Source organism: Pelodiscus sinensis, chromosome 7, assembly GCF_052426305.1.
Source record: "Pelodiscus sinensis isolate ZL-2025 chromosome 7, ASM5242630v1, whole genome shotgun sequence".
Classification (NCBI taxonomy): domain Eukaryota; kingdom Metazoa; phylum Chordata; order Testudines; family Trionychidae; genus Pelodiscus; species Pelodiscus sinensis.
The window spans coordinates 73,444,231-73,469,754 of record NC_143058.1 but is presented as its reverse complement, the minus strand read 5'-3'; the positions used below and the strand labels follow the sequence as shown (position 1 = coordinate 73,469,754).

General features: G+C 41.7%; 1 protein-coding gene across 8 annotated transcripts in view; it reads left to right on the top strand.

Annotated features, from left to right (window-relative positions):
• Positions 1–7,159: 7,159 nt before the first annotated feature.
• Positions 7,160–25,524, top strand: part of RFTN2 (raftlin family member 2) — an 84,974-nt gene continuing 66,609 nt past the window's right edge. For 5 of the 8 annotated variants that reach the window (XR_003088305.3, XM_006117922.5, XM_006117921.4 and 2 more), the window contains exons 1-5: positions 7,160–7,314; positions 7,755–7,901; positions 15,732–15,915; positions 18,675–18,786; positions 20,328–20,643. Coding sequence is in view for 6 of the 8 variants with exons in the window: in XM_006117922.5 (XP_006117984.3) it covers positions 7,763–7,901; positions 15,732–15,915; positions 18,675–18,786; positions 20,328–20,643 (751 nt within the window). In the remaining 2 variants the exon portion in view is untranslated. Of the gene's footprint in view, positions 7,315–7,476; positions 7,498–7,754; positions 7,902–15,731; positions 15,916–18,674; positions 18,787–20,327; positions 20,644–25,524 lie in introns of those variants that run through there. The other 3 variants (XR_012905399.2, XM_006117920.5, XM_025182036.3) reach the window with 2 other exon arrangements.

The window sequence follows — 25,524 nt, the reverse complement described above, 5'->3', positions numbered from 1 at the left end:
ACACAAACTCTCTTTACTTAACAAAACTGAGGGGGGGAGAGAATGAAACTCTGGTGAGACTGGGGAAAGGAGGCAAGAGAGGGGAGAAGAGAGGCTGGGAGAGGGGAGGGGGAAACCTGGGAGGAGGGAGTTGGAAGGGGGAAGAAGCGGGAGGGGAAGCTAAGGGCTCAGGGTTGGGACCAACTTGATTTTCATGCAAACCTGCTCCTGGGCTCGCATGTGGCCTTGGTGGCCAGGCTATCCTGCCATAGACGGCCACATTCCTCTGTCTAGTGCGGAGATCATGGACATTGGGGTATTCCCCCCCCCAAAACCTGAATAAGGTCCATGATCTCCACCCTGGACCAGGAAGGCACCTGCCTTCTCTGGGCCCTGGCAGGTGACTGGGAGCTGGCAGACTGCTCCTGGGAAGTGGTGGAGGGCTGGCTGCCAGTGGCTTGCTGGCTCATGTTTTGGGGCCACTGGGTCAGGGCAGTGACTGCTGGCTCTGGGCTGGCAGGCTTGGAGCTGGCATAGGCACTGTGGCCAGAGTCTACCCCTTTACGGGCTCCGGGAAGGAAGAGAGGGAGAGGAGTGTTCTTGGTTGAGGCCGGGGTGGCCACCAGGGCACCCTGGGAAGGATGGAGGCCCCCTATTTCGATATAAGTGTCTACACAGCACTTATTTCGAAATAGCTATTTCAAATTTGGCATTATTCCTCATGGAATGAGGTTTACCAAATTGGAAATAAGCGCTCTGCTATTTCGAATTTATTTCGAAATAGCGGTTTTGCTGTGTAGATGCTAGTAAAATTATTTCGAAATAAGGGCTATTTCAAAATAACTTTGCTGTGTAGACGTACTCTTTCTGATTCTAATCTCAACAGTGCAGAATAGTCTACAGGAGTTTGCCAGAACTTTCCTATAACTTCTAGACTACATGGCTGCCTCAACCTTTATTATCCAACTTGCAAGGCTACACATATGGTGCCTTTAAGTCTGGTTACAGACAAGTTATGTTCCCCACAGGCACAGCATAAATAAATTCCTCACTATGTTCAATACAATCAAGGACTCACTGCTATGGTGCACCAACTCAGACAACATCTGCAGGGGCATTCCAATTCTATAGAACACACCAGTTCTCACCATCACTACGGACACATCCTTCTTAGTCTATGGAGCACACCTACAGACAATACAGGTATTGGTCACCAATGGAATCCCAGCTTTATATCCATCTGTTGAAACTATGAGCAGTTTGCAATACCTGTTCTCATTTTCTACAATTAATCCAAACAAAATGGTACAGATTCTCATGGACAATGTGGCCATTATGTTTTACTATAGTAACCAATACAATCAAGGACTTCCTGCTATGGTGGACCAACCCAGACCAAGCGGGCACCGCTACCATAAATCTCTGGCAAGGGTGCAATGACACCTAAAGTGGAACACCCACAGGGGCACACATCTCAAAGAACTCCCCTCACTGCACAAGATGAGTAACTTCCTCTTGCTGTCAGATTTGAGCCCAGCAAAGTTTCAGAAAGCCTTTCTGAGTATTTATATTTTTTGTTCGTTTTTTGTTCATTTTTACCCCTTTCCATAACACAAGAATTAGGGATCACAAATAAAATTAATAGGTAACAGGTTTAAAACAAACTAAAGGAAGTATTTCTTCAAACAACGCACAGTCTCTCTGTGGAACTCCTTGACAGAGACTGTTGTGAAGACCAGGACAATAATAGGATTTAAAAGAGAACTAGATAAATGCATAGATACATCCATCAATGGCTCTTAGCCAGAATGGGTCGGAATAATGTCCCTATCTTCTGTGTGTCAAAAGCTGGGAATGGGTGAGAGGAGATGGATCACTGTTCTTTTCATTCCCTCTGGGGCATCTGGCAATAGCCATTGTCAGAAGACAGGATACTGGGCTAGATGGACCTTTAGTCTGACCCAGTATAGCTGTTCTTATATTCTATATTTTTGAAAGTAAGCCAACTTTAACCCTTTGGTAATAGGAATCCTAAAGGCATATTTTCTATATGCTTATATTTTATTAAATGTCCTTTGTCAATGGTGATTGATATAATTATTATAATGCTGATCTCTTAACCTTTTGCATTTATATGCATGTGTTGTCAAAAGACCAGAATATTCAGACCATAATTATGGTCTGATGTAAACTTGGAGTTTAGATGGAATTTAGCTACATAAGGTTGATTTTCTAAACAATGTGTCCACACTACCAAGCCTGTCGCATCAACCTTAAAGGTTGTTGAAGTCAGTCTTGGTTACTCCTGATTTCATGAGGAGTAACCTGGTATGGTGGAGTTTACGGTAGTGTAGATGCAGCATTGGCAAAAGTTGAGGCTGTTGGCCTCCAGAAGGCATACCAAGTTCTGGCCAGAACTTGCACCTCTACTGCTTGCCAGGTGAACAGGAAAAAAAATGGAAAATTTGAATTCCATTTCCCATATGGCCAGCGTTGTGAGCAGATCTCAGAGTGAGCAGCACACCGTGGCACACTTCTCCCTCCCCTTCCCACCCTGCTCCCCCTGTCCTGGGAAGCTGTGTTTGCTGGACCCAACCCTACCCCTTCCCCCCTCCTGCCTGCAGGCTCCTTTCCTGGCTGGCCCCTTACTGTGCCTGCCTACCTCTGAACCGCATGAATCCAGATGCTCCACTGGGAACTCTGTGTACTTGCTGTAAAGTGCCTGGTTTAAAGCAAACATTTGACTTTGAATAGAACACATCTCCATTGTCTTTATAGAGACCTTCGGAATAGGCTAATGGATATGGGGTACGTGTAACACAATGTATGTGCTGTAATGTGTGCCCTTGTAACTTTTCATGCAGCTGGGAGCGCAGCCAGCTTGCTGCGTACTCCCCTTCTTTGAGCATCTGCCTGCCTGGTTCAGATCCACAGGCAAAAACGCACAAGGGAGGACATAATCAGAGAGCAGAGGGAATGCATGAACTCCCCTATGGAGAAGATGCAGGCAGAATGACAGGACTAGATTGCTGAATGCCAGGAGAGGAGAGCTGCCAGAGAGAAGCAGGTAAGGCAGCAGGATACTCTTTTTACCCCTGTGATAGTTCTGATGGAGCGCCTGGTTGCATGTCTGGAGCTGGCTTCCTCCCAGAACCCCATCTGCCTCAGTCCTTTCTCCCCCAGACCCATTGCTTCCACTCCTAAGGTCTCTGGGGTCCGCCGGGGTCCCAGGACATGGGACCAGGGGGAGAACTCAAGGGCAGCCTTACTTCCAGGACCTTGGGAGACAAAAGGCTGTTACATGTGTGTTTCTTAGCCCCTCCGCCCCCTCAGGTTCCCACTTCTTTCATTTCCCAGTTGTTTTCACCAAATAAGAACTCCTGTTCTTTGAACTATTTTGTCTGTATTGCTTGTACCATAGGGGTGGTGTGTGGGATTAGAGGCAAACAGAGGGAATGCAGGAGCAACTTGTTGAGAGCAACGTGGAAGACTCAGAACTGGCCATTCATAAAACGGTCCTTCATGGCATCTCTGATTTGGGCTGCCCCACGCTTTGCTCTCCTTATTGCCCTATTGTCCAGATGCTCAAACCCTTTGCCTAGGCGCTCTGCCTCCGCAGCCCACACTGCCAGATAAAGTTTCCCCCTTGCTCTCTCAAAAATTATGGAGCACACAACAGGCTGCCACCACAAATGGAATGTTGCTTTTCCTGAAGTCCAACCAAGTCAGGAGACTCCTAAATCTACCCTTTAAATATCCAAAACCACATTCAACCACCAGTTTGCACTTGCTCAGCCTGTAGTTGAACTCCCCCTTGGTGGGGTCCCAGGCTGCCCATGTACGGCTTCATGAGTCACAGGATCAAGGAGTAGACTGGGTCACGAAAGATCGCAATAGGCATTTCCACCTCTCAGATTCTGATTTTCCTCTCTGTGCATCTTATGGAAGAGGCAGGAGTTCCTAAAGATGTGTGCGTCATGCACCTTTCGCAACCATTCCACACTGATAGTCCTAGTGAACTGGCCCTATGACTCACCAGCACCTGCAGCACCATGGAGAGGTACCTCTTGTGGTTTATGTACTCCTTGGCCAGGTGGTCGGTGGTTAAGATGAGGATGTGTGTTCCGTCTATCCCCCCACTGTAGTTAGGAAACCCCATTTCAGCAAAGCCATCCACTATGGTATCCACATTTCCCAGAGTCACAACCCTGCATAGCAAGATGTTATTGATCACCTTCACTAGTTCTGTAACAACAGCCCCCACTGTAGATTTCCCCACTCCAAATTGATTTTTCACTGAACGGAAGCTGTCTGGTGTTGCAGGCTTTCATAGGGCTATTGCCACACGCTTCTCCAGGGTCAGAACAAGTCAGAACTGGCACCTCAGGGCAGGGGAAAGCCATTCACCAAGCTCCCTGAAAGTGGCCTTGTGCATTCGGAAGTTTTCCAGCCCCTCCTGATCATCCTATCTGCATCACAATGCCCTCCCTCCAGTCTGTGCTTGTCTCACAGCACCAGAAGCAGCATACCATTTTGTCCACAGAATTGACTGGTGGCTGCACTTGCATCAGCACCAGGGCTTGCGTGAGTAGTGACTCCATGCCAAGCTGAGATTTGTCCTCCTCCTCTTCCTGGTAGAGTGACATGTGTATGCTCTCGAAGTAATGTGCCACTAGGTGCACCACAGCACACATCAACATCAGTACGGTCTGCGGCAGACCGGGATGCATGCTTGCACTGCTATGGCATCTGCGTGGGAAATCAGGGCACAAAAAGATACGGAAACACTGCTTCTCATTGATCTCATGCAAGGGAGGAGGGATTTAATGAGTGCATTATGGGAGGCTGATGACATGGGCCTAAAAGCACCCACTGCACAGTTTTGGAGTATAGCTCAGAATGCAAAGTTACTCATGGTGCATCTGTCTCTGAGTTGAAGGTAGGCTGTTTAATGGGGACATGCTACTTCGGACTATATTCAGTTCTTCCCCGTAGTGAGGACATGGAACTTCAACTTTGCAAAATCAGGTGCCCAGAAATTGACCATATTAGATTCGACTTTACTTTGTAGTGTAGACATGGCCTATGAGAAATGCTTGGTCCAAATATTCTCTCATTCTTTGTTTTTCAGCCTTTGCTCTAGGAATTATTCATTTTTTCTCTGTTATTTGCATTTGTCTGAAACTAGTAACGAGTAATCTTAAATTGTTTAGTTTTTAGAAAACTAGTACAGCATTAAGATTGCTTTAGTTTACTGTGTGGTGCCCATCACTCCAAGATTGAAAAATCAGATGAATAGGCCCAGATTTAAAATATGTGCAAACTGTAATAAGATGTCAGTTGCACATCAGCCCACGAGGGACTTTAAATGTCTGTGAAGACATTCTCAAGGATGCACAGCCCATGTTGCCTTTGCCCCTTGGCTTGGGGATAAATAAATAGGATAGACTGTTTGAGTTCCTCCTCCTTAAAGACTCCTTATGGACTCACTTAGCTCCAAGAAATTGAGTGTTTTGAAAGGAGTAGTTTCACAAGTCAGAGAAAGATGTCTGATCTAAAACAGTTTTTAGGTCCTCTGATACTGTACTTGATGTATGTTTTGAATCAGAAATCTCAGATTCTACCCTTGGTTTCATTGATCCAAAGGACACTGAATGGACAGAATACGGTTTTTTTGTACTTGTAATTACTTGCAAACTTCTTAAATGAAAACGTGAACCATTTATTAACATTACAGTGGAACAGGAATAAAAACAGAGAACATGAAACAGCGAAAGAGAAGTTAGGATTAAAGCTGGGTGAAATTTTTGGCAAAACTTGTCTGTGATTAGAAATACAGATTTAGGTCAACCAAAACATTTCACAAATTCATGTTGGTTTCAGTGAATTATTCTGGTCAAAACAAAACAAAAATATTTTAGAAATGTCAAAATGGTTAATTGTTATGTTAATAAAACATCTCAATTTGATTTTTGGAATATATCCACTACCAAAACCATGGAAGGAGGAGGAGCTGCCCACTCCTTGCCTTTAGCCCAGTGGTTAGAGCACTCACCTGAGTGAAGATCTAGATTTGAATCCCTATTCCAGAGCAAAGACTTGAATCCAGATCTTTCCACTGCTGAGTCAGTGCCCCAATTCCCAGGGTAAAGGATATTTTACTTAAATGCTCAGCAACTGGAATCCCGGCATGTTCTTTCATCCCTTCCCAAGTGAATGGCCAGATCATTCTCACGCTATTTTCTCTCTGGCAGCTCAAAACACAATTTTTCTGTTGTTTTTTTGATTCACTGAAAATTCCAAAATTGTTGGGTTTTGTTCAAGCTGACCTGAGCCAAAATTTTCCCCTACTTTTTGGAATTGCCAAAAAAATCAAATTAATTGCCCAGTTCTAGCTAGGACACTGAATACTAATCAACTAGTTCATCTAAAACAATACATGAGATCTTTCCCAAAGACCTCTTTTTCCAACATGCTATCCTGATGTAATACAAATTCCATACATAGAGACAAATTATGCCCTCTGTGTTTCATGTACACATCTCCCACTGAAATCACTATTATTTTGCTCTGATGTACATCCTGGTACAACTGCATGCACTGTTGTATGGTAAGACAAAATTGGAAGCAGTGACTTCAGTGTGAGTTCTCTTCCTGCAGCTGAAGACAAAATTGGGTCTACTGTGTCACCGTTGTTGCTACACCACATCCCATTTTCTCCACTGTAGAAAACTCTTTTATGTTACAACTTCATAGAGCTATGTTGTGATTTAAAACCATCTCTTTACTAATATGAAAATCCATTACAGTAATAAACACTATAGTAAGCCTGATGAAAGAAAAGTCTTAAACTATTTAATGTACCTAAAGAATGGAAGGGAAATGACTCCAGAACTTTTCATATTGCATAACCAAACAAAAGTCTCTTTGGTTTAACATAAGATGTATTTTACTATGACCCTTCAAAGTAAATTATAACTAACTTTTACTAACCTAGATTTTTTTAAAATACATTTTACTGTCATCATATACATACTTCTTTCCATGAATATTCTTTATTACAGCATGGTCATGTATGTTTTCTCATGTAAAAGAAAATTCCTATGGAAAGAAAATAGGAATCAACGTTTCAAATCTAAAATAGAGTCTAAAGTGCTTTTCATTTACTTTCCTCCCCTTTGAGATGCCAGAAGCAATTTCCTCTTGAAACTGACTTCCTTTCTGGAAATGATTTTCGTCTCTAACCATGTTGAGACTCTCTTTTCTCATTCTTTCATTCTGACTTGCTTTTTCTTCTCAATTACTACTTCATCTGAATAGATCTTCTGACAATAGGTAATTATATATGTTTCCCTCTAACTTTATTATTTCAGTTCTTTTTTGCCTCATTATCAGTCAGCCAAGGGGGATAGACAAAGCACTATTGGTGTCCTCTGCAACAGAATGCTGATGTGGGGGGGGGGGAGCTGGCTGTAAATTGACGTGGCATGGAAAATCTCTGCTAAGTTGTAGCAGCTTGTATGTTTCTGTAAAATCAAGCTCACTCTTGCTGCATTGGTAGCTTGAAGTAATTATGAGTGCAATGCTTATATGGAAAAATTAATAGAAAATGTCTTCATTTTCTAACTTGGGAATTGAAATTTTTCTGTCTTTGGATTTATGGCTACTAGTAAACAAAATCCAAGGCAGTTAAAGTTGCTACTTTTGTTTTTCAGTCAGACTAACAGAACTTGCTGCTTCCCCCACCCCCTTTCCTGCAATTTTTTTCTTTACAGATCTTGCCATGGGGTGCGGACTACGAAAGCTAGAAGAGCAAGATGATAGCAGCCCTGGAAAAATATTTTCTACATTGAAGAGACCACAAGTGGAAACAAAGACTGACTCTGCTTATGAATATGTATTGCTGGATTTTACTTTAGAAGGTATTTTCTTCTATTTTATCTTAGAAAGTTTTTGCAAAAGGAGAAACTACATGTTCTATTTTTAACTCTTCTGACTCAAGAGAAAGTGAAGTTCATGTACCTTGTCAAAGCTAAATAACACACCAGCTTTTACTCGGTAATATTAAATCTAAGGTTCTCAGATAAAATTAAGGTTGAAAGGTCTTATTATATTAAACAAAAAAAGTTACAAGGTTGTCCTTATTAAGGAAACTGGACAAAAACTGCTTGGAAGATTTTCCTACATTCCAGTGAGCTAGATTCTGCCATCCTTAATGACTTTGAGTAACACACACTCACATGATTTTCATTTTGCTACTCACAAAAGGAGAAGTGGTGAAGTTTGGCCCTAAATGAATAATTGTTGTATTTAATTTATTCAGCTTCCAAAGACCTGCAGTCATAGCTCATTACTTTATATAGAAATAACTTTTAAAATGCTTTAAGGAAACATTTTTTTCAACCTTATTGCAGACATTTTAGTAAGATTCTTATAGATTCCGTTTTTTATTATCCTATTTTTAAATTCTTTCTACTTCTTAAGGGTCTTTTAAAATACTGCTTGAAATGAAACTTAAAATTTCTATGTATAATTAGAGGAAGACAGTATTCTGTGGAATACTTCCATTACAGGGTGTTCCGTTTCTAACAGAGTAATTCCCTATTCTAGAAAGTTGAAAACACAAATAAACAAACCCAGATGGCTGCCTTCTGAGAACAGATAGCTCTGTGCCGCAGTTACTTTGTTAGACCTCACATTTTATAACTAACAGTTTTACTAGATGTTATTGATGGCAGAGATTTAAAGTAAATATGCTGATAAGTAGAAAGAGTCAAAAGGGGGAAAATGTGACATTATGTGTCTTGATACAGGAATATTTTAATAAATATAGAATTCAGACCTCTGTTGAACTATGTATTTGAATTGCCGGATTATATTAATGTTCATGTTTATACATACTGAAGTGTTGATGATTAAGTAAGCTGCATGACTTGATGAATAGAAAACATAACAATGTACTAAATTATAGTACTGACAACCAACAGTATTTCTAGCTTTTAATTAGAAAGAGGAGTTGTTCATTCATGTGTTTGGTTCAGGAAACAAAACTTCTTTGTATTGAGAAGTAGTAGTAACAGTATACTCTAGGACTAGAGCTGGGTTATATAATATATAAACTAACTATCTACTGCTGTATTTCAATGGATATGTAGGATAATAAAAATTTGTTCCTTGACTGAAGTTTGTTTAGAGTTTCTAAATAGTTCATTGTGTTCTAAATAATATTTGTATTTACATAAAGGCTTAGGAAAACATCCTGAAAAGGATTTGTTTTAAAGGAGACAGTTGTTTTCAATGTTAAACTAAATATATAGCTAGAGTGGTGGGGAGAGTGGTTATTTTACCCTTACAATGCAAAATAACCCTGTGTCATATTGCAAAAAATTATGACCACATTTTCAAACCATGGTGCATATTGTTAGACTCATGAATCCATATTCAGCACTTAACTAAAAGTGATTTGATACTCAATGCTGCCTAGTACCTCTAGCTTTAGTATTCACTTCATTGGGATTTATGGGTGCTCAACATTGAAATTCAGGTCACTTTTAGTTAGTTGCCTAAATATAGATTTAAGAGTCTAACTTTAGGCACTTACGTTTAAATGGAGGCCTGTCTGTGTAAAACAATGTCAGCTGTGTGCATATATTTTATGTTTTTCTGTACCTTTTTCTAAGTTTCTGTCATTCAGAGCTAGGTTTACACATGCACACATATACAAACAAATTATCTCGGTACACACTTTCTCTCACTCTCTTTTACTAGGAAAATTCCAAACTAGAATTTAGGTTTTAATCATGAAATACAGGGAGTGACCAACTTACTGTAGGGTCTGTTGGGAACCAATACCTTTTCTCCTTCATTTAAACTATCAGCTCCATCCTGCATCTTGTTATAACAGTATTTTGGGCTAACAGGAGTTCTATTAAAAGCTCAATGAATATAGTTTATGATCAACAAGCTTGTCTCACTTTTGAGCAACATGAATCTCACCCTGTCAGAGATCTGATTGCTGTCGTCATAGCACTTTCAGTTTCTGCTGCGTGAGGAAAAATATCATGCCTAACATGTAAAAAACATTTTAAAATCTTATTTTACAAACTTTCTATCCCTACTTTACATATGTAATTGTATATTGAGATGAAAGTATAGCAAGGACAATTAACATTATATTTAAAGCTAGTGTGCCAGAGTTTAACTTGCCAAGTTTATGCTCAAAGAAAGAGAATAAAGAGCTCATCAGGAAGACTATTAAAGTTCACTGATTCTCTATCAAGCCCTCACACTGGTTAGAGTAGCTTCAGAACTCTCAACCAGCTAGGCAGAGCTATAGCACACTGTGATCTGGCCTCAAATTCTTGTCCCCAACGTGCCCTTTCCTAAGTGCAGGAATGATGGCCTAGAACAGCCTCCCTGCCCTTTGGAAGCTCTCCCACACCAGGAGAATCTCTAGGAAGGAAGATGCAGTCAATCAGTCTTCACTTTGCACCACTTGAGTGGTATAAAGGGAATGGAATGAATGGGAGCGAATCTACCCGATTGTGGTTTTAACTGTCCATTTCTGACCATTGCCAATTTTATCTTCACAGCTATGGGGTGTAGCTCACCTAAGCAGCATGTCCGAAGTATTTTGATGGCCAATTAAAACACATACCTGGGAATCACTAGCATTGTCCCACACTCAGTACAGTGCATTATTTGTCCTTCATGTCTCTTCTTTTAGAAGATAGGGTAAACCTGTGTCTATGTTCTTCATTTCAGCGTGCTGAAATTTCAGATAATATAAAGTGCCTATCACTTTCTATAAACACAGATATATATATAGATAGATAGATAGATATAGATATAGATTAGATTAGATATAGATATAATATTTATAATTGGTTTGCTATCACCTTTTAAAATTTGTAACTTCTGAGTTATGTTATTGTAACAGTTTTGTTTGGCTGTTATGAGAGGAACACAACAAGATAGAAATTGTTTAAAATTTAGAATAGTTGCAACAATTTGCAATGTGAGGGAAATGGGCCATTTTTTACACATACCTACTTTTTTGACTGAGGCATGCAGTCTAAGGCTACCTCCAGATTGCATCCCTCTGTCAGCAGAGGGATGCAAAAAAAGCACTTAGAAAGTGCAAATGAGCCCGGGGTTTAAATATCCTGGGCTTCATTTGCATACTCATGTTCCGGCGCTATGCCGATCACGCGCCATTTCAAAAGTGAAAGTGCTCTGTAGCTATGGTTCTGCCAACAGCAGGGAGCTTTTTTGACAGATCCTGTACTCCTCAAAAAAACGTTCACTTTCGAAATGGCGCATGAGCGGCACAGCGCCAGAACGCGAGTATGCAAATGAAGCCCGGGATATTTAAATCCCGGGCTCATTTGCACTTTCAAAGTTTTATTTGCATCCCTCTGCAGACAGAGGGATGCAGTCTGGAAGTAGCCTAAGCTACATCATGTGTGCTTTCAGTAAACCTGAACATGTCCATTGGCTTCACTAAGCAAAGTGTTCTTAAAGGAACTATGTTTAGGAATCCTGTGGCTCTGTTCACTTAGGGCTAAATCCTAAATCCTGTCATCTAGCATGCAAAGTGCTGGGAGAAAAACAGGTTTGAAATGGGCCTCTTTTCCTATGTCCCACATGTACACAAGTAGTGAGTAATGTTGTATTTGCACTGTACAATAGTGAATTGTAAGGTACAGCCATATAACACAACAGCCCCTTGCATCATGTCCCCAAGGGGGCGTAATTTCTATTAGTGGGAGTATGTAGATTTGTATCCACTAGCGCTTTTTTTGCCATCAGGGCATATGCAAGGATGCATGTTGTTCCTGCCCAAAGGAGCAAAAGAATGTTCCCCACAATGTGCTGTCCATCTGTCGTCAGAAATCTGCCATGTGTTAGCAAGATTCCTGTGGCAGAGGGCACACCAGATGTCAGGCTTTCCCCCAGAATAGGATTTAATAATTCTTAGTATTTACACAGTGTTGTAATTTTTCAAAGCACTGTACAAACATGAACTCATTAGACCTTGTGACATATACATATAAATACCATCCCCCATTCTCAAAGAAGAGCAAGGGAAGGATAGATTGAGACTTCACAGGCCACACTGACGATCAATGATCGAGCCAAGAATAGATACAACAAATTTAAACTTATCCACTAGATCCAAAAAAAGTTGATGAGACAGTGTCATGGTCATGTATCAGAGGGGTAGCTGTGCTAGTCTATATGGGTATGTCTGCACTACAAAGTTAATTCGAACTAACGGACGTTAGTTCAAATTAACTTTGATAGGCACTACACTAGCGCTTCACTAGTTCGAACTTAATTCAAACTAGCGGAGCGCTTAGTTCGAACTAGGTAAACCTCATTGTACGAGGACTAAGCCTAGTTCGAACTTACTAGTTCGAATTAAGGGGTGTGTAGCCCCTTAATTCGAACTAGTGGGAGGCTAGCCCTCCACAGCTTTCCCTGGTGGCCACTCTGGCCAACACCAGGGTAACTCTATTGCCCCCCTCCCGGCCCCGGGCCCCTTAAAGGGGCACGGGCTGGCTACGGTGCCCAGGCCAGGTGCAAGCCTGCCAGCACCCAGCTAGCAGACCCTGCACCTGGCACGGCTCGAGCCAGCCACCCGATGCCCCCCAGCCCTCCCCCTCTTCCTGGGACCAGGCTGGTGGCTCCCGGGAGCTTGCCCGGGACCGCAAGAGGCGGGCACCCGCCTGGTCTAGTGCGGACATCGTGGACTTCGTCCATGACCTCTGCACTAGGCACAGGAAAGTGGCCGTCTAGGGCAGGACAGCTGCCAGCCTGGCCACCCAGGAGCAGGTGTACATGAAAATCAAGGTGGTCCACTGAGACCCCCGACCCTGAGCCCTGAGCTTACAATGGCCGTACTGGGTCAGACCAAAGGTCCATCTAGCCCAGTAGCCTGTCTACCGACAGCGGCCAACCCTAGGGACCCTGGAGGGGATGGACCGAAGACAGTGACCAAGCCATTTGTCCCGTGCCGTCCCTCTCCAGCCTTCCACAAACTTTGGGCAGGGACACCACTCCTACCTCCTGGCTAATACCACTCCATGGACCCAACCTCCATGACTTGATCTCACTTCTCTTTAAACTCTGTTCTAGTTCTAGCCTTCACAGCCTCCTGCATCAAGGAGTTCCACAGGTTGACTCTTTGCTTTGTGAAGAACAACTTTCTGTTACTAGTTTGAAGCCTGCTACCCATTCCTTTCCTTTGGTGTCCTCTAGTCCTTCTATTATGGGAACTAATGAAGAACTTTTCTTGGTGCACCCTCTCCACCCCACTCATGCTTTTATAGACCTCTATCCTATCCCCCCTCAGTCTCCTCTTTTCTAAGCTGAAAAGTCCCAGTCTCTTTAGCCTCTCTTCATATGGGACCTCTTCCAAACCTCTGATCATTTTAGTTGCCCTCCCCTCTCCCACCCTCTCTCTTCCCCTCTCCCACCTCCTTTTCCCATTCTCCCCGAGTTTTGTTCAATAAAGAGAGATTCTATTTTTGCCCACACGTTTTCTTTATTTTGTACATCAGGAAGGGGGGCTAGGGAAGGGTAAGTGGAAGGAGGTGAGGGAGGAATGGGGTACGAGCCCCCGATGGGGAGGACTGGGCTGGCTCTGCGGGATTCTGGGGGTGGAAGCTCTCCTGCAGCCCCCCAATTGCCCCCTCTCCCCAGATGGCAGCCTGCGGCAAGTGCAGCCGGTCTGACGGCCGAGTGCTGTGATGTGCCCAGTGTGGGCACTCCTGAGAACTGTCTGTCCGGGGTGGGGGTCGGGTCCCTTTAAGCACAGCCCTCGGCTAGCCTGAGGCAGCAGCTCCACGCTCTAAGTCCTCATCTGATGCCCTGCCGGCACTGCTTCCGACCATTCTTAACCCCGGTTCAGGGTCTACTCTGTGTGGACATGCTAGTTCGAATTAGCAAAACGCTAATTTGAACTAGTTTTTTAGTCTGGATGCGTTAGTTCGAATTAGCGCTGTAGTGTAGACATACCCTATCTGATGCATCTCATAAGGTGGCCTTTGCCCATGAAAGCACATGCCCAAACAAATCTGTTGGTCTTTAAGGGGTCACAGGGCTCCCTGTTGTTGTCATGGTCAGTATCGTATTCTACGTGTGTTTACATCAAATATGAAAATTGGGTCTATTCTCTGACCTGTATGTTAGACCCTTTACATCTGGGGAGAAGACATGGTGCCACGAGTATAACATGCTAGAACTCATCTCTTTTCTGGGGAGGTGATTAAGAAGGGAGACAGAGGACCTGAATTGAACCATATACAAAGTGGTATATGGAATATTATCATTGTGGTTTATGTACTTTTTCCTCTTTATATCAAAGAGGCCAATGTAAAAGCAAAGAAGAGTGAATTCATTTCAACTTAGGTTATTTTCTTTTGAGGGAGAGAGACATACAATGAAAAATCCTAAACCAGAACTTAAAAAGTGTTTTTTCCTAAAATTGCCATCATGGTTTTGGCGTTTAATTCCATTCTGAGACACACATGGATGCTATTGAACAACATTATCCTTTCCTTCTCTTCATTCACCAAAAGTATCATGAAAAAACTAAGAACTGTAAGAACTCTAAAATGAACTAAAGGCCTTGCAACAGGTGTTACTGCTGAAGAGTGTCAAATTCCAGTCAAAACAATCTCCTCTCTAGAATCCACAGTTGCGCAGAGGGATCATAAACATAATACTGACAACTGTCTCTGGGACTGCAAATGAGAAGAGTAGATCTGCCTTCTGTAAATACCGATTGCCTGATTTTCATAGAGGCTGAGCATCCACATCTCCAACTGAAGCCAATGGGTAGCAGCAAGTACTAAGCATTTCTGAAAATTAGACCATCGCCCATGCACAAATATTTCAAATTGTGAACATCACAAAACAATTCTTTCTAGCTGTACAAAAGCTATGGGTCATCCCCAGCACAAAATGAAACGTGCCTCCAAAAGTATTGTGTTTCTGCTAATTCAAATGGAAAATTTGACTGTATTGAGCCTTCACAGTTTGTTTGAGCACAACTCCCCACTGTGACCAGGAGAAAGTCTGCTAACACTGATGACATAATATGACCCCTTGCTGCACACCATTAGATTTAATTTGGGCAGGGATAAGCATGATATTAAAGTGTCTGTGGTCTTATCTGTGCAAGAAAGGTGAACTGTATAACTAAATGTGTGATTTTGAAATTGGTTTTGTTAAGCTGGAGCAAACCTCTACATGGATACTTATTTCACTCTCACCCACACTTATTTCAAGCTACTCAAAGCAAAATCAGTGTCCACACAGAAGTTTGCACTATTTTAACCAAATTAATTTAACAATTGATTCAAAGTAAACCAGTGCAACAAAGTCTGTATCCCCATTTTAGAAACAGTTTTTGTTCTGTTCCCTTTTCATCCTATTCCTTTTCCTCAGGAAGGAAATGCTGACACAGCTCTTATACAGTATTAATAAAGCCAGACAGATCATTATATCGTTTCCAAACTAATTAAAAGTTACTATAATCTTTCTGTTTTGTAAGATGTATAAATTTATCACTGTTTTTACTATTCCAACATAATTCCTGATTAACTATGCATCTGCTATATTTTGTATATCTGTACAGCTATCGTAAGATATAGGCAAGTAGATTATTTATATGTATGAACATTTGCATACTGGGTAACACTTGTGCCTAATGTCCATGTTTTCTGTTCATTCAATTTCTTTAGCATCCTCGAATCCAGAAGTTATCAAGATCAGTTCTGTGTTGGACATAGCAACAAAAGTGGAAGAGTATTACATCAAAGGATATGTTGTAGGAGCAATTCATCCTATTATATTACCTATCGGGCGAAGAAAGCACTTTTCTGCAAGTTATTTGTATCGAGTGGTACTATCACGACTTAAATTAAGGTAACATATGCCGAGGAGAAAAATTATTTGAATTTAATTACATAGAATACATTGCTTCATTAATATTTTAAAAAATTCCAAATGGATTTTAACAAGCATTCCTTTTAACTTTTAATGCTAATCAGGACATTAGAAAACACCTTCAAGGATGAACCAAGAGCTGACTGCTTGAAAGGATTTAGGCATTGCGACATTGAGCTTTCCATCACCTACCTTCTGGGTACCTGTATAAATCACTGCAATTCAAAGTCTGAATTGGGAGTCTAGACTCCTGAACAATGCATGGGGAGAGATAGGCACCTTGGAATGTCATTTGCAAAGACAGGCAGGCTATGCAAGGAACTAGCCAATGGGAAATGCTGGTCAGAGGAGTGTATTCTAAGCCCTCCCTCTGGTTTTAGGTGAGTTAAGCAGACTACAGAGAAGTATTTATCTTTGTAAGCCAGAAAAATCTCTTTTGAGTTACGGTACCTATGAACTTTAGCAAGAAGACTGACATCAAGCTGTCCTGCACTGGCTCAACAGCATAAGTACCAGCCTCAAGGGAGATTGTAGAGAAACAGGACACAAACCCTAAATTGGTTCTGAGATCTATAATTAGATTTCACCAACCAATTATCAAGTGTAAACTTGTAATAAAACAGCCTTAATGTGGAGTCACATACAGTCTCCTTTGGTACTCCAATCTGTCTTGCCACTTAGGTTAGCATACCTTTGTGATAGATGGTCCTTTACACCAAGAATCATAGCAATATTAAGGTTTCTTCCAGTTTCAAAAGACCAGTCAATTGCACCTTAGTTCTCACACAAAAACCAGTGCTTGTAGGCAGTCCTATAATAAATAATCTAAAGGCTTATTGTATAGGAAAAGGAAATAAGAGATCTGTACAAGGCTAACCCAGATGACATACACACAAAATGAGTTGCAATCTTAAATGTCAAAAGATAACAGAAGCAAACTCTATATATCCTTTAGGGATAATCCATGCTAAGCATCAGGGTTTTTTTTGCTTATGCTTCAAAAACCTTGCCCCACAAAGTCCAAGCATCATAGAGATATAGTTACTTCTTATTAGGGGTTTTTAGTCCCTTCCCCACTTAAGCTCTGAGTTGCAAAGTCAACTGATGGGAGGAATTCATTTGCATGACCCATCTTTAGAGGAGATGGGAGAGAAATCAAATTGTTTCATTGTTTTCATGTTCCACAGTAGTTAATCCGGTGTTGATGAGTCTTCCCTGCTGGGCAGGCCATAACACCTTTAGTTGGATACCAGAATTTCACACTAATTAATATCTTTAATTAATATATTTTGCCTGTCTGGTGATTCACATAGTAACAGAGACTTACAATACAAATGCTCAACTATGTTAAATGAGATTAATCCAGGTAGCATTTTACAAGCATTCCATAAAATCTAAACTCTAAACACATTTTTTTCATTCTAATGCCTATGTTAACAATATTAATATACAGGTGAACTAGACTGATTCCAGCTACTTATTTGTCAGTATTGAATTGAATCATGGGGACATTGGCTTGAACTGGCACATGGCCAACCAGTATCACACTGGGCAGGGGCAGATGACGATTTTGCGGGGCCCAGGGCAGCACAATTTCACGGGGCCCCCCCTTTGACACGGCGCATGCACAGTGGCATCACGTGCATGCGTGGGGCTTCTTGAAGCATGGGGCCCGGGGCGGCCGCCCCACTCGCTCTGCCCTATATCCGCCTCTGACATTGGGGATGGGTAGGAAGGATGCCCTCATAACTTAATCCACTGATTAGGGTATTGTCTTGGGAGGTGGGAGACCCTTTGCTCCAGTCCTTAATCCACTTATTGGGAATTTCAAGGTATTTGTATTTCATGGTAGAAAAACAAAGGGTTTGCTATACATACTGTTTTTTTGTGAATGAACATCTTGGTCTGCTTCCCCTATTTTCTTAATCTTAAATCTAACCAGATACAATTTTTGTGCAAGCTGCATACTTTACCTTTTAAATCTGTGTCCACAGGATTAGATGAAGGAGATCACTTAGTGTTTCTTAACAATATTTTTTAACATACTCTGATTTTATCCACTCTGCAGAAGTCTTTTTCAATCACTCTTGAACGTGTAAGAATGATCAAGGGAATTCCTGTATTTTTAGGTACTTGTCCAAGTGAGTGCACACTTTTTCTCATTCTGCTTTGCACAGGAAGAACGACATGTAACGTGACTTTTTGGAAACATTCCATAGTTTAGTTTTGCCTACCCTCCTTCTGTCCCACTTCTTGTGCACCTGCGAAAAGGGAATACAATAGTGGTACAAATGAACACCGTGTGCTCTGTCCTTCATCCCTGGATGCAAGTTCTAAGTTCTAGAAGTTCTATGCTTCTAGGGGGATACTCCATATATGCTTCAATTGCCCCTATGCTCTTTACCCAGCTGTTCATAAGATAACATCATTAAAGCACTTCTAAAAAGAAAGTTTGATTCCTATTTTCTTTCCACAGGAATTTTCCAAAAATGAATACACAGAACTTACAAACAAAAATTATATTAAGTATGAATATGTTTTCTTTCCCAGTAAGGCTCAGTACCTAATACTTTTTGTAATCATGGGGAAGGGTCACTTCTAAGCAGAAGTGTGAAAAAGTATTGCCAAGATTTCATTCATAACTTCCTTTTCAAAAAAGAAAAGAATTCTACATGGAAGCATTTTGTGCAAGTTAGCAGCAAGCAGTTGACAAAGACTGCTTTCTTTCTGTGTTCCAGCCAGAAGCATACAGCACCCAGAAGACAAAGACACCCCAGGCTTGTGATTGAGGAATGTCCTTTAACGTATGAAACACTGACAAATGAGGTAGTGAAAGGATTGTTAGAAAAGGTATGGCAATTTTAGCAATTTTTTTAACTTCTCTGCTCGCAGGATTTTTAACTAACGTATGTATTTACATTTACAGGTTAATTATTTTCAGTTTTCAAGTTTTCAAGTTTTCTGGCTTATAAAAACTAACAAGGCATTTGCTTATGTAAGAAGGAAGTGTTGCCTTTTCTCCTTCAGCACTTCTTTTTGTTTAGGACACTTGTCTTGAACCCGTTTAACTCAAACAAAGGTTTCCTCTGATGGCCTTTATTTTGTTGTTTTTCATGGTTCAGGCAACTATCATCGAACTTTTCGTAGGGATATGTGATTTGGAAGTTCCTTCTAGAAATTGTGTTGTAATCTGAAGATGTATATTCCCTTGTTCCTTGTTAAATAATATTTTCAAATAAAACTGATATTGGTAGAGTAATTTTCAAATAAATTGTCTCATCTCATTCTGTAAATTACAACAGGTGGTGCCAAAGTGTTGGTTTTATAGAAATATTTATTTTTGATTACTTGTACAGTAAATCTTTTCAAAACTGAACAGCAGAGCACCAGCGGACCCAGAGCAGCAGAGCCCCGGTGGCCTTGGTGCAGTGGAGCCCCAGCAGCTGTGGAGCTGGCCGAGGAGCTGGGAGCCTAGTGGCCCAGGGGCAGGGGATCTTTGGCTATTTGCTGACAGATCCCAGGAGAGCCTGGAATCTGTCAGCAGAGGGGCCAACCTCCCCTGAATCCAGCAAACTCCCTCCTTTGAGACCGGTCAAGTCCCGAGGGTGCTGGACGAGAGGGGTCCAACCTCGAGTGCACTGCAGAGAGGTTGGTTTATTGAAGCACTTAGGTAAAGTTCTGGGCAGCACATGGCGTATACCCAGATCACTAAAAATACACTTAACATTAAAGCGAGACTGAAAGAAATATAATTTTGCTTTATGATTCAGAAGATACTTCAGGATTTTGCAGTGCTTCATGGTTCGTCACCTTCAACATCAATTATCATTGTAGGTGTACGAGTTTGGGCTGAATCTGTAATTACCCTGGAAGCTCCTTTTTTGAATGAATCCCTGATTTCAGCTTGCTTACTTGTCTTCTGCCTCTTTTTCATAAAAGCAGAATGCAGAATATGCAATTACATGTTGTGTTAGGGGTATACTAGTCCCAGTTATTAGACTGAAGATTTGTATTGGGAGATATCAGAAATAGCAGTTAATTGAGCCTTCTCATTAACTGAGTGCTGAATAAAAGAGTTGTACTGTATATACATTTAAGTTAGTGTTACTAGCTGTTATTTCAACACATTTCTTGGTCTAATCATAAAAAGTACACTGTTTGCAGAATTCCTATTGACTTCAATACATGGAGAGCTTGTAGAATCAAGCTGGTATTTGCCTTAAAATAATAACTTTAGAACTCAGCAGTCCATAAGTACATTGTGTCTTGAAGATATTTGCTTCCAAATCAACATTTTAATTTATGAATATGTATATCATAGAAATTTCTTATCTACTACAGGTACTTGTAAATTCACGAAGTTTCAGAATCATTTTGTTTTATACATACAGGTCAATGAAGCTGCTAAAAGAGGGAAGAAGTTTGTTGGATTTATAACACAGCATTTTCCTCAACCTAAATTTTGTAATGGCACAAATACAGATGGAAATGTGGACTCTGAATCAGCACTATTCATCAGGAGTAGAGAGCACAGGAAATATAATTATGATGAAAACTATAAAAACTGGAATGAAGGCACTTTATTTCACTCTCAGATGACTGACCATTCAGAGGAAGAAATTCAGCCAGAAAGGGGACAGTTACAGGATACTGATTTCCAATTTGGAAAAGAAGGCAGCTCCAGCCCTACTAAATCACGAAAAGAAGGTAATAAAACAGTACTTGTTTATTGCAGGAGCTGCATAATTACACTGAGTTATAGAAAAAAAGATAACAATTATAAAGCAGAACTTAATAACAATATTTCTTTTTCAAGTGATGTCCCTGTGGGTGTTCTACTGTTGGTGTCAGGCTCGTCCCGGCACCACAGATCGAAATTTTACAGCAGTCCCCAGTCTCTTGTGCATGTGTTGCCCCCACTTTTGAAGTTAGCAAGTGCAGCCTGATTCCTGTCAGTTCCTTCTTCGCCACTCTTGGCTACGAATGGAGCTCCAGCCTCTCTTCTCCTTCCATCACTTCTGAAGCAAAAGAAAGAAAATGTAGATAGATATTGTAGACTTACCTATTCCTGTTAGTTTTTCCTTTGTTAAACAGTTCATAGTTAAAAAAAAAAGTGATTTTACTTCAGTTTGTATATAGTTAGTCAGACAGTTTACTGCCGCACAGCTCCAAGATGCGACACACCTAAATATATAAATAAATAGGCCTGAGTCATGGAAGAGCATGTGTTTGGGGCACTTCTTCATTGGTTTCAAGGTCTGAATTGAGTTTGGTCAAATGGTTGGTGCTGCTGCTGTCTGCCAAAGGTTGTGTCCCTATGTCTTTGGTAGGGATTACAGCATTTCCTTCAGTGGGGGTGGGGAATGGGGGGGAAGGTATTCATCCCCAATGTACATAACGTGGTGCCTGAATCTTTGCTAGAATGCAAAGCTTCATTGGTCTTTGCAGCAAACCATTTTTCCATATTGAATGGTAGGTTTTCTACCTTGGCCTGTAGGTCCCTAGGAACTCCCACTGCTTGAAGCCAGGATGAGCGTCTCATTACTATGGACATTGCCATATCTCTTGCTGCGGTGTCAGCGGCATTGAGGGCGATCTGCAGGGCTACGCGAGATATACTATATCCCTCTTTAATGATGGCTTTGAAGATGGGTGTCTTTATCATCTGGGAGATGGTGCATGAGCTCTGTCAGTTTTGCATAATTGTCAAAGTCGTGATTCACAAATAGGGCTGTGCAGTTAGCAATATGAAGTTGAAGGGTTGAGCAGCTCGAAATCGACATCCACAAATGCCAGGCCGCAATGGCCAAAATCGACTTTTGAAGCCGAAAATGCCGAACCGGGCCGCGGAGGCCGAAATCAATGTCTGGAGCGCGAAAATGTTTGAAAATTTTGTTGAGGGTCTACCCAACCTCCCCTCCACACCAGTGCCAGGCGAATCCAATATCTTCCACCACCATTTGTGCCCTTTTTACAACTAGTGGGCAGCAATCACCACAGATTGGTGGGTTTTAGAACTCATCAGTTCTGGGTAAACTATCCCTTTCATATCAAAGCCCCAACTTCCCCACTTTCTCCCTCTCTCTGCAGAGACCCTTCTCACAAAACCATGCTCTGCCAAGAAGTCAAACATCTTCTCAACATAGGAGCCATAGAACGGGTTCCCAAATAATACCAAGGGAGAGCGTTTTACTCAAATTACTTTCTCACCAAAAAGAGAACAGGGGATTGGAGGCCTATTTTAGAACTCCGTCAACTGAATAGATACCTGCACAAGCAGCGCTTCAAAATAGTTATGCTCACCATGATTATTCCCACACTGGACAGAGGTGACTGGTTTGTAGCCCTCAACCTCCAACATGCATGCTTCCATATCACAATATATTGCGCACGTACATGTTTCCTACGCTTTACAGTAGCATCAGACCATTTCCAATACAGAGTCCTCCCATTCGGACTCTTCTCTGCCCCCAGAATCTTTTCTAAGACCCTGGCAGTTGCAGCAGAACACCTTAATCGAGAAGGCATCACAATCTTCTCTTATTTGGACAACTGCCGCATCTGAGGTCATGATCAGATTCACAAAGGCCTTCCTTCAGTCTCTAGGATTCATTATCAATGAACAAAATCTACTTGAGTTCCCTTGAGTTCATAAGAGCTCACATAGACTCTATGACAGCATGCACCTATCTTCCCAATCAACGTTTCAAAAATGAGGTTTACAGGATCGGTCGGAAAAGGCTTCCCCAGCCAACAGATCTGCGTCTAGACTGCTGCGCTGTGTCGGATAAGCTGATCATCGGCACAGTGCGGCGGCCATGTTTATTTTAATGAAATAGGGATTATTTAAATCTCTGCTTCTTTGACTATGCCGAATAAACTAATTTACATGGCTCCATCGACGGAGCCATGTAGTCTAGACACAACCCTAGTGAAGACATGGTAATTTGTAATTGTAATATGAGTTATCAGTTTGAGGTAAACTCTGGACTATGCCGAATAAACTAATTAACATGGCTCCGTCAACGGAGCCATGTAGTCTAGATATACCCTAGGATCTTTTATTAGTTACCATGTGTAGATAACACAAGTTAAGAACAGACCTTTTTTCTATTGAAATGTGCCCTTTGTGGGAAACAGAGAGAAGAACAAATGAGTTTCCCTAGTTAGGTATTTTTAGTCTGTCAATCCTTCTTTCACCTGTCAATCTTGCCCATCTGATACCTAATAGATGGGATTTTAAATGACTATTTAGCATAGTGAATTCTTCCGTTATGTACCGGAAACATTCTAATTAAATTCAAATGCAATTTTTTCACTTTCCTGCTAAGAAGCAAGAACTCTCCTTAATTTAAGGACTGCAAAGAATAGCAATGTCCCTATCACGGGGCAGAACTCACCGCCCTGGCTCTTCCTGCTGGTAGCTCTGGGAATTAGCTCTTGTCAGCAGGGCACCTCTCTCTGGCTGGTGTCTCCCTTATCACTCGGCTCTGTTTCAGATCAGACACTGGACCCGCGTCACTCCCAGACTGCGGCATCCCCCTCGGGACACTGCCCTCCAGCAGTGCCCACTACAATTGTCTCTTATCTCCTTCCTTGGTTTATCAACAATCCTGTGTGTCTGCACTCTGGGGTCCTCCCCTTCCAGGGAACCCCCAGTTCCCACATACCCACCTTGCATCAGTGACCCACTGCTAGTTATCTTCTAGCCCTGGCAAACTGCAGTCTGGAATGGCCACTCATCATTGGCAAGGGGTGTGGACCTGCTTCCATTTTCCTATCTTGGCTCTTTCCCTGTAGCCTTAGTACACTCAGACCTTGCCTCTGGCCCTGCAGCTCTGCCTGCCTTTTCCCAGCATTGCCCTGTCTCAGGAAGCCTCCAGCTTCCCTGGCAGCCAAGTCCCTCCTGCTCCCCAGCTAGAGCAAGAGTGTGTGTTCTTCTCCCTCCAGGAGCCCTTATTTATGCAGCCCCAGCTGGGCCCTAATTGGCAGCTCTGGCCTCAGCATGGGGTTTTGCTCTCTCAGCCCTCTGCCAGGGCTGGGTTTTACCCATAAAGGGCCAGTGCAGGGTAGAAACCCCATCACTGCCCCTCTATTACTTTTAATACTTACTTTTAATACTTGCATTTAAATGATTGCTGTGCAATATGCTGAGCCTTTAACCAGTCAAAGCTTAAGTCGTCCCTCCCAAAGTGAAGAGCAGGTTTCATTAGTCTCAATGATTAGTGAAATATAAATATTAAAATTGTAATAAAAAAGTGAGAAATCTTATTTTGTCATTGCATTCTATACATGGATTTTTTTTTATCAATTTAGACATTTCCCAAATGGAAACAATTTTATGGGAATCTTAAGATTTCTATCCTGGATTTGTCTTACTTTTCTTCAGCTGTTGGGCTGTGTCTAGACTTCATCCTTCTGCTGACAGAGGCATGCAAATCAAGCACTTCGGATGTGCAAATGAGCCCAAGATTTAAATATCCCGGGCTTCATTTGCATACTCACGTTCCGACACTGTGCCAATCAGGCTTAATGTCGAAAGTGAAAGTAAAGTGTAGCCGCGACTCTGCCGACAGCAGAGAGCTTTTTCGGCAGATCCTGTACTCCTCGGCAGAGGGATGCAGTGTAGATGTAGCCTTAGTCGCGTGTGCATAGAAGTTATTAGCATTTCTAAAATAATGACTATTTGAATTTAACACTTACTCCTTATGAATGTGTCATATTACCCCCACTTCCTTTTTTTAAAAAGTTACAAGCATACATTTTGAAAAAAAATCAACTAACTGCATGTCACTGTGCACATTTACATCCTATTTTGATATGCCATATTCATCCCAATCCTTGTGCAGGGATAGACATGTAATTTTATTTGTGAGAGCCAAATTTTAGGAACACAACATATGTTCAAGGTTTGACTATCTAATTCTGAATACATTGCTACTGGTATATAATAATTCTAGTAGACATAAACATTTGCACAAAATGATAATTACACTAAGATTTCATACTTCCTGGCTGTGTCTACACTGGCATGAATTTCCGGAAATGCTTAAAACGGAATACTATTCCGTTTTCAGTTTTTCCGGAAAAGGAGCGTCTACATTGGCAGGCTGCTTTTCCGGAAAAGCCCGTTTTCCGGAAAAGCGTCTGTGGCCAATGTAGATGCGCTTTTCCAGAAAAGAGCCATTTTCGCAATCGGGGCTTTTTTCCGGAAAAACTACTGGGCTGTCTACACTGGCCCTTTTCTGGAACAGTGTTCCGGAATAAGGACTTATGCCCGAGCGGGAGCAGAATAGTTTTTCCGGAATAGCGGCTGATTTTGTACAGTAGAGCATCGTTGCTTTTCCGGAAATTCAAGGGCCAGTGTAGACAGCTCGCAGCTTATTCCGGAAAAGCGGCTGATTTTCCAGAATAAGTGGCCCAGTGTAGACACAGCCAACATGAATAAATATGAAAGCATGAAGCAAAAACATCAACTATATTAAGTTGTAGTACTTAAGAGTATTGGTACAGATAAAGTAGCATGAGCCCCTGATTTGAATGTTGGCATGAAGGGGTTTACACTGTACAGGAACAATATCATTATAA